The sequence below is a fragment of the Bison bison genome, unplaced genomic scaffold (assembly GCF_000754665.1).
Source record: "Bison bison bison isolate TAMUID 2011002044 unplaced genomic scaffold, Bison_UMD1.0 scf7180017862279, whole genome shotgun sequence".
In the NCBI taxonomy this organism is placed as follows: domain Eukaryota; kingdom Metazoa; phylum Chordata; class Mammalia; order Artiodactyla; family Bovidae; genus Bison; species Bison bison.
In genome coordinates this window covers 210,773-219,611 of record NW_011492851.1, presented here as the reverse complement: position 1 = coordinate 219,611, position 8,839 = coordinate 210,773, and the positions used below count along the sequence as shown (strand labels likewise).

The following is an 8,839-nucleotide window of genomic DNA, read 5'->3' as shown; positions in this document are numbered from 1 at the left end:
GGCCGTGAGCACGGCCCACGGCGCCGCACGGCCCAGCCACAGCCTCACCCCGCGTCCGGCCCCTCACGGGCTCCCGGGCCGCCGCACTTACAGACCAGGTGCCCAGCAGGCTGACCAGCAGGTTGCCACTGAAGCGGGCGGACAGCATCTGGGAGATGACGTACAGGTTGGACACGAGGGCGGACTGCAGGATGATGGGGATGTTGGACGTGTAGAAGAGCTTGATGGGGTAGGTGTTGTACTGGCCCCGGTACCGGGCCGACTTGATGGGCAGGTCGACGCGGAAGCCCTGAGGAGCCAAGCAGAAGCCAGGTTCTCACCACGCGCTCGGGCCTCCACGCCCCCTCCCCACCCGCCACACTCAGGAGCAAATGGACGGAAGGGTCCAAAAAAGCTGCTTAAGATGCACCCAAGCACAGCAGGGTCTCTGTCAGAAAACAAGGTCCACCGCCCTACAGGGACACCAGCGTGGAACACCCCGGAAGTGCCATCAGCGGCTGGCCGTGTCCCCCGCTTCCACGGCAGCCCCGGAGGCCCCACACCCACAGGGCCCTTCTCGGATGCCTCACTTACTGCAGAAAAGCCTGGCTTCTCTACTTTCCTAGGAATACAACCTTTCCCTCTGAAACCCTTGGAAAATAAAAAGGGCTTCCTGTATGTACTTGTTTTTGTTTTCTTTTTAAACCACTTCCCAGTGCCTAGAACAGAGTTCAGAATATGTAAAATAAAACCTCAACAATCAAACCCCAAGACCCTGAGGAGCTAGCTTGTCATTAACCAGCATCAGCTAACGGAGCAGACGTGCTCAGTCCTCAGCACCTGGCGGCATAAACACCTGGTGTCAGGACAGAGTGACTGAGCAAAGACGAGATACGAGCCCAACCACAGGACAGCAACAGGCAGCTGAGCCTCCTGTCCAGAAGCAAGTCACGCAGACTCACCGCGTAGGAGCTCACAGCTCTCGCAAGGACAAGGAAGCCGCAGCCACAGGCACCTACAAACCCGGGTAAGCGGCAGGCCTGAGGCTGTGCTTACTCTCACTTCTCCTGAATTAAGACCTGAAACGTCAGAGCTGCCTCAGCTCGTTAGTTCGGGCAGGTTCCCGTGAGCCCACGGGGCCCCTCCGTCAAAAGCCGGCTGCCCGTGGCACTGGTACGCGTGCTTCACGCCACCCTGGGGTGTGGGCACGGGGATGCAGGCCCTCCTGACTCCCCAGAGCTGGTTCTGGACGCACCTGGAAATAGATGACCACCGCAAAGACAAAGATGGTGGCGATGAGGTTCATGAGGTTGGGGAGGTTCTGGCGGTAGAATGCCTCCCGCAGGGCTCGGACCTTGTCGGTGCGGGTGGCCAGCAGGTGGAACAGCGCGATGATGGCGCCCTCGAACTCCATTCCTGTTACGGTGGGGGAGAGGGGGCAGCTCAGGGCGGCCCCAGGCATGCTAGCGGCCGAAGCAGAGCTCAGGGCGGCCTCGAGCATGCTGGTGGCCGGAGAGGACCTCAGGGCGGCCCCGGGCATCCCGGCGGCCGGAGTAGCTCAGGGAGGCCCCGGGCATCCCGGTGGCCGGAGTGGAGCTCAGGGCGGCCCTGGGCATCCCGGTGGCCGGAGTAGCTCAGGGTGGCCCTGGGCATCCCGGTGGCCGGAGTGGAGCTCAGGGCGGCCCCGGGCATCCTGGCAGCCAAGGGTGCGGCCGGGATCTGAGCTCAGCTCGTGAGCACCCACATCCCTGACTCTTTTACAAAGCTGCTCCTTGCAGAGGCTGGAAGCACCTGGGTGTCCACCAGGGAAGGCCTGCTGGGAGAGCTGCCCTGCCCATGCAGTGACGGCCAGGCGGTGCTGAGTGAGGGGGGGCTGGCTGTACTGGGGGGCCAGTGTTTGCAATGTGCTCTCTAGGTGAAATATGCAACTGACACATTGGTGTCAGCAAAAACCTGTATCTTCAAAACCTTTACAGATACACGCACAGAAAAATCAGAAGCGATGTACCTAAAACTGATCTTCTTCCCTGAAACGGGGACGCGCGTGCTGCTCACGGAACCCCACCCACGGGCACCTCGCCCCTGCAACGGGGGCGCGCATGCTGCTCACGGAACCCGCCACGGGCGCAGGGCCTCACCTCGGCCGGTGTTCACGGTGGTGGGGCTGAACGCCTTCCACACGATGGTCTCGCAGATGTTTGTGGCGATGAACAGGGAGATCCCAGAGCCCAGGCCGTACCCCTTTTGCAGAAGTTCGTCCAGAAGCAGAACAATCAGGCCAGCCACAAAGAGCTGTCAGTATAAAAATAAACAAGTACAGACACGTAGAGAGACCGCATGAGTGCTCCCACAGCATGGGTGCTCCCACAGCATGGCTCTGCCCTTCCTTGGGAGCTGGCTTCTCTGATGGGAACCCCTGAAGGCAGAGGGCACGCCTGCCATGGGAGGCTCCTCTGTGAACTCAGAAGGGAACACGGGGCCCGGGCCTCTTCTCAGGAAGCTTCTCTCGGCCTGCCTCAGTTCTGCTGTCTGGCCGGGGCAGGTGTGAGGGTGCCTCAGCCTCGGTGCCAGCCCAGCGTTACCTGTATGGTGATGAGCAGGCAGACTCCGGCGCCCATCTCGGACGGGTCCCCGTACATCCCTGTCATCACGTACACGATAGACTGCCCGATGGTGATGGTCATGCCGAACACTGCAGACGGAAGGACAGCTGTGTGCTCAGGGCCAGCACGCGGTCCTGGAGGACACGGTGACCCAGACGCCAGCTCCACGCCAGGAGGACAAAGGTGAGGACCACAGACGCTGCCCCCAGGGAGCTCAGCCAGGAAATGCTCGAACCACACCGACAAAGCGACAGCGATGCACGGTAACTCAAACTCGGGACAGAAGCTCGTGGGCTCTCTTAGTTCCACCTCCGCCTCGTGCATCTCCTTTCAGTGAGGGCGGGGGAAAGCCCTGAAGCGTCACCACCCAGCTTCTTAGGGCAGACGTGAACACAACTCAGGGACGACCCCGACCTGCACACCACACTGAGGCCATCGTCTGGGCCCAGGCTCCAGGAGCACTTGCCCAGGCCACCAACAGGCTCGCGCTTCAGGGCACAGAATACAACTCGGCGATCAGCTGAGCCTTCCCAGTTTGTATTTAATGCATTATTTTAGGGAAAACCTATCATGCCACCAATTCGCTCAGCCTGCTCCCCCACCACACAGCTCTCCCGGAGCTCTCCTAGAGGAGGCTTTCCTTTTTACAGACAGTCTTGTGTCCTGTATCATTCACTACATTCCCCCGGGATGCACAACGGAATCTATGCTTTTTTGTTGGATTCCACGGTACTTCATGGATCTTACAGTACAGGACTGGGATTCAACTCCAGCTTTTCGGCTTAGTCTGCCGCCCCCCACCAAAATATATACATTCTACTCCAAAGTGCCTGTCATATGTAGTCCCTTTTTGACTTTTTAAAAGTGCTCAGTAAGACCAAATTCTTAAGGCAGAAAAAAGAGCAGAAAAAAATTTTTTTATAAAGTCCAAGACCAAAGAGAAAACAGCTGATCTATAGTTCCGAAAAATAACGCACATATATATTTTAAAATACTGCTCTGTGTCTGAAACTGACAAGTTTAAACTAGATTAGTCTTTCGTGCTCAACTTTTTAACCTACTAACTTCAGATCTTAAAACATGCTGGAGTGGAAGGAGATACGGCTGGGTAGGAAAGTGTAATTATCATTTCCTGATTAATACCTATTCAATCCACAGTCAGCCTTAACTTGGTTAATTCTGATGACTGGTCATTGTTACGAGTGCCGCTTATGATTTACTACTTGGAAAATATCATCATCCCCATTTTTACAGGTGAAGAAACTGGGACACGAGCTGCAACTCACTGCCCAGCGCCACGCAGCTGGTGCACGCGCCGCCCAGCGCCGCGCAGCTGGTGCACAAGCCGCCCAGCGTCGCACAGCTGGTACACGCAGCTAAGCTGAGAGACCATCATTCCTCTAAAGCAAATCCTCGTAAACTCCCACAAGAGAAAAACCACCCCGCCAGGTACCACCACTGGCAAGGCACTCACCGGTTTTTTACACACATTCAACTGAATTCTTAGCATAGCTCTGCTTCTAAGTGGAAAGACAGGGAGATGGTGGAGGGCGGGCCCTCCAGGCTTGGGCAGCGACGCCCTTCCTCTGCCTGCTCCAGCCCGTCCCAAGTGCCCTCATGCCAACACAAGGCCACACAGGGCTGGAGGGCCGAGAGGATTACAGCAATGATGCCCCGACTCCTGCCAAAGACAGCCAACCCCGCCCCCTGAAAAACCCCAAGCCAATTGTTGATGACCCAAACTTCGTAGCAAATTCAAATTCTCAACTACAGACATCTGAACATCATTTACAATCCCACTTACATTTTTGGGCTCCGTTGAAGAGGGCTCGGTCTTTCGGGGTGTCACCAACCTCAATTATTTTGGCGCCAGCCAAGAGCTGCATGATGAGGCCGGAGGTGACGATGGGCGAGATGCCCAGCTCCATCAGCGTGCCTTAGGAAGGGGGGCAAAACACAGCTGACATCAGTGTGGAGAAGCAAGATGCTGGTGAGAAAATGACCGCACACCGCTGGACTGTGCGCCCCAGCAGAAGCCCAGCGTGCTTCAGTCTGCCAGCACATTTCATTCAGAGAACAGCCCCCAGATTTCAGCAGTTAGAGGGCAAGTCAATCCATTCTGTTCAGTCTGCCAGGTGACATTCTCTTTAGAAGTCACATGGCGTTTAAACCGATTGCTACATTTAAATTCACGAAAACAGGTTCACGCTGGTTGTACAGAGATAAGGTAGGTTTGACTCTTCATCAGTTAACAAAAAAGGATGACGTTAGAATACTTTCCAGAGCCTGGAGATGAGGGCCATACAACTGTATCTAGTTTCGAGTAGACCTCTACTCCATCACACTAAAGCAAGCTATGCTTCCAACTGATTTACAACTTAATGTGAACCATGTTTTTAAAACGAGTCAGTCAGAAGCAGTAGCAGCATAAACATTCAAAACGCCCCTCACCCCAAACAGGCGACTGTTTAGAGTGTACAGCACACTGCTTATGCATTTACTTCTTTGGACACGTCACGTGACCTGTAGATGCGGACAAGACACAGCTGAGACACAAACTGCATATTCTAAAGAATGCTATCCAACAGGAGAAAGACAGGCCGTCATTCCAGCTGCTTCAAAAGCATTCTAGTCTTCGCACATTATTTAGAAATCTCTACCATGCAGACTTACCTTCTTGTTACAGGTTTTGCACCGCATACAAAGCAGTTCTGAACAGGGTGACATGCTGGGTGCGGAACCCAGCACTCACCAGGGCTCTGTTTAGCACAGCATGCGAACACTCTCTCCAGACACTCTGGACTCCATCTAAAGCCAAGCCTGTACTATAGCTGCAGGCAGCCAGTCAAGCCCACGCAGCACGGGGGGCAGGGGGCCAGCCTACCTCTGTTGGAGGCGAGGATCACCCTCATCCAGTAGAAAGGGTCAGCTGAGTCTGAAGACATGATTCCAAACAGGGGGATCTGGAAGCAAGCAGAGAGGAGCCAGGCACGTGCTCCCGGCCTCCCACGCCACACCCAGACCCCGGACCCCAGCCCGCGGACCCCAGGCCAGCCTACCTGGCAGCACACCAGGAAGATGAAGAGGGTGATGGCGGTCCAGAGCACCTTCTCCTTGAACTGGATCTGCAGCGGGCAGAGCGGGCCAGGACGCGAGTTACCTTCAGAGCAGAGCGAGCCCAGACAGCAAGGCCGCCACAAGCAGAGCAACGGAAGTGGGCTCCGCTCCATGCCTTGCTCTGCTCACAGGAAAGCAAGGCGCAGACACTCCACACTACGCCCAAATGTGAGTGTGCGTGCTGCATGCCTTCTGTGCACACGTGTGTGCGTGCGTGCTCAGTCACAGCCAACTCTTTGTGATCCCACGGAATGTAGTCCGGCAGGCTCCTCTGGCCATGGAATCTCCAGGCAAGAACACTGGAGTGGGTTGCCATTTCCCCCTCCAGGGGATCTTCCTGACCCAGGGATCAAACTCACGTCTCCCAGGTTGCAGGGAAACTCTTTACCACAGAGCCACCTGGGAAGCCTTTCTGCAGATAAGGCACAGATGCAAAGACCTGCATGTGCATCATCTCGTTTAATCTTCACACAACGTCATGTTATCCTTGCTTTTACAAGAAAACTGAGTTTTAGAAAAATAGACTTCCCTGGTGGCTCAGATGGTAAAGCCTCTCCCTCTGCATACAATGAGGGAGACCCGGGTTCAGTCCCTGGGTTGGGAAGATCCCCTGGAGAAGGGAATGGCAACCCATTCCAGTACTCTTGCCTGGAAAATCCCATGGACGGAGGAGCCTGATAGATTACAGTCCATGGGGTCGCAGAGAGTCAGGCACAACCGAGCAACTTCACTCTCACATTTGTCTCAGATCCCACAGCTGTCGTGGATTTGAGCTCAAAGCCTGCGCTCTGAACCGTCAGCAATGAACAGTGTAGGATCTGAACCACAATCAAAGAAATGCTGCAACAGAAAGAGATCCCTAAACCAGACCTGCCCACAGCACAGGAGCGTCACTCCTCACTTTAAAGGGTTTTGTAACGGACAAAATCCTGCTATGCTGGAGTCAACTAATCTGCAACCCGTGTTTCTTTGCGTTTTCTCCAGTATTCTCCAGGAATTAAGGATAAGACGATGTAATACACACTGGAGGAGCAGGGAGAACGGCACATTCAACCGACTCACTAGCTACTGGTAGCGTCTGTTTAACCAGTTTCCACGTCTCCTCAGGTGTGTAAGGTGATAGGGGACGACTCAGAATCATTTTCCAGGCGACTGAGAAGTAGCATCGGGGAAGCTGAGACACCTGCCCAAGCCCCCTCTGCTCTGAAACCGAAGGTCCTCATAGGACCTGCAGGCTGCACGGCAAGGATGAACGGCTTTAAAGGCTTAGGAAACACAGGACTTACTCTGTGGACTAAGATTTCAACACAGAAACACCTTGTGAGTGAAGGTGGTAAGGAAACAAAAGTGTGTTCTTTAAAGACACTTTTTAAGCTTTGTTCTAAGTGAGCACGGAGCCGGAGTCACGGCTCTCTGGTTAGCTCAGGGCTACAGCGCCTCTGCGCCGCCCACTGTGGACAGGGCTCGACAGGACAACCGCGCCACGGTGGGGAGATCGGACACTGAGGCACTCCACGTGCAGCTGGGGCATCCACAGAACTCTTCCTCTTGAGAATGCTCCCCGCGCCCCTTCCCACCGGGAAATCAGGAGGCAGCCAAGGAAAGCAACACCCTGTCAGGCTGACGGGTCACGTAACAAGCTAGAAACGATTCTTTACAGGGAAAGACAGTGGACAAGTTTTACAGGACTCCTCATTCTAAATAACCAAGTCTCCTCTCCTGGAAGCAGCCAAATTCAGCAGCAAGACATCAAAAACTGTTTATCCTAGTTTTGCCTCCCCCACCTCTGGAGTTCACTCTCTCGGCAGAATCCTCTCAACCTCGACCCTACCCCAAAGCAATTTTCTAATCTGTCTGGCTCCCTGCCCACCCTTTTTGCTCTATCAATACGGAACACCCTCCCACCGACTGGTCTTCTCTCCCTTAGCAGACTGCATACTCCTGATGCCATGAGAATTCCTTTCCTTTCCTTCAAGGACACTTCTCTTCTGCCTTCAAGGCTGCCATCAGACACAATGTCTTCCACAGCTCACCCCTTCTGGAGCCACTGCCGTACCTCGCGCAGATTTCTACTGCTCTCCCGCTACACTCAGTTACACACAAGGCCAAGGTCACACATGAAGAGGCTGCGTGAGGGTGGATCCCCGGGGAGCCTGCCTCCAGAGCCAGGCCCTTTCTACTGTGCTGGGAACACACACACACATACACACCTTTGCATATCAGCCCCTCAAAGCCAGCACATCCGTGGAGGAGACGCAAAGAATGTGAGGACAAAAACATATTCCTACTAATTCTCCCCAAGAACCAGATGAAGCTGTTCTTCCTTGTTTAACGGCTTCGCTTACACTGGCAACTCTCACTGTTTGGGCCTGAAGCTGTGCACGTGCAAAAATTCTTGATAAAGAGTCAACAGAGCTCCACATGTCTTTACAGCAGGTTTTCATGGACCTGATGTACAGACATGGGTCACAATATGCCCTCATTCTCAGTTCAGTGAGGGCACACGGAGAAGGGGCAGACTCAGTTACACATAGCCAAGTGACTGCTCTCAACTCCTTGCAGCAGCTGGACAAAAAGCGCATCTCCAGGAAGGGGGACAGCCGGCGATCCGCTGCCGCTGGAGCGGGAGGAGGGAGAGGAGCTCAAACCGGAGGGTCTGAGGCTCTCGAGGCCTTTCACTCAGGCCAGGGTCCTCTTCGGGGCAGCGCAAGCCTCGGGTTCGGGCCACCCGAGGGACGTCCACAGAGTACGCTCCAACCGAAGCCCGGCGCGGCTCGGGGGAAAGCACGCCGCCCGGACCAGAATCTGGGGAAGGGGCGTCCACTCGGCGCGTCGGGGCCGCTTCACCGCCCTCCCCGAGCCTTGCTCCGACTCACCTTCCTCTCCGGCTTCTGGATTTCGGGCAGGATGACACAGAAGGGCTTGATGACTTCCAGAAACTTGACTTTGGGGGGAGAGACAAGAGGAGAGTCAGGGCTGGGGGGCCCCGCGCCGCCCCGGGGAGTAGGGGCGAGGGGCCGGGTGGGCTTCCCTGCCAGAGGAGCGGGGTCCCGCCCGCGCCCGTGCTGCCCCGAGGGACTCACTCCCCATGGCGGCGGCTGCTCGGCTCCAGGTCTCGCTCCGGCTGGGTCGCGCTCCGG

The 8,839-nt window shown here is 55.6% G+C and overlaps 1 protein-coding gene across 1 annotated transcript in view; it reads right to left on the bottom strand.

Moving 5' to 3' along the window:
- The window catches only part of SEC61A1 (Sec61 alpha 1 subunit (S. cerevisiae)), a 12,160-nt gene extending 3,327 nt beyond the window's left edge, over window positions 1-8,833 (bottom strand). Inside the window, exons 1-9 of the mRNA XM_010832831.1 lie at window positions 8,783-8,833; window positions 8,576-8,643; window positions 5,642-5,707; window positions 5,467-5,545; window positions 4,387-4,518; window positions 2,562-2,671; window positions 2,118-2,271; window positions 1,235-1,395; window positions 13-289 (exon numbers count right to left, since the gene is read on the bottom strand). Of these exons, the coding sequence (XP_010831133.1) occupies window positions 13-289; window positions 1,235-1,395; window positions 2,118-2,271; window positions 2,562-2,671; window positions 4,387-4,518; window positions 5,467-5,545; window positions 5,642-5,707; window positions 8,576-8,643; window positions 8,783-8,789 (1,054 nt within the window). The 5' untranslated portion in view covers window positions 8,790-8,833. The remainder of the gene's footprint in view (window positions 1-12; window positions 290-1,234; window positions 1,396-2,117; window positions 2,272-2,561; window positions 2,672-4,386; window positions 4,519-5,466; window positions 5,546-5,641; window positions 5,708-8,575; window positions 8,644-8,782) is intronic.
- Window positions 8,834-8,839: the final 6 nt, after the last annotated feature.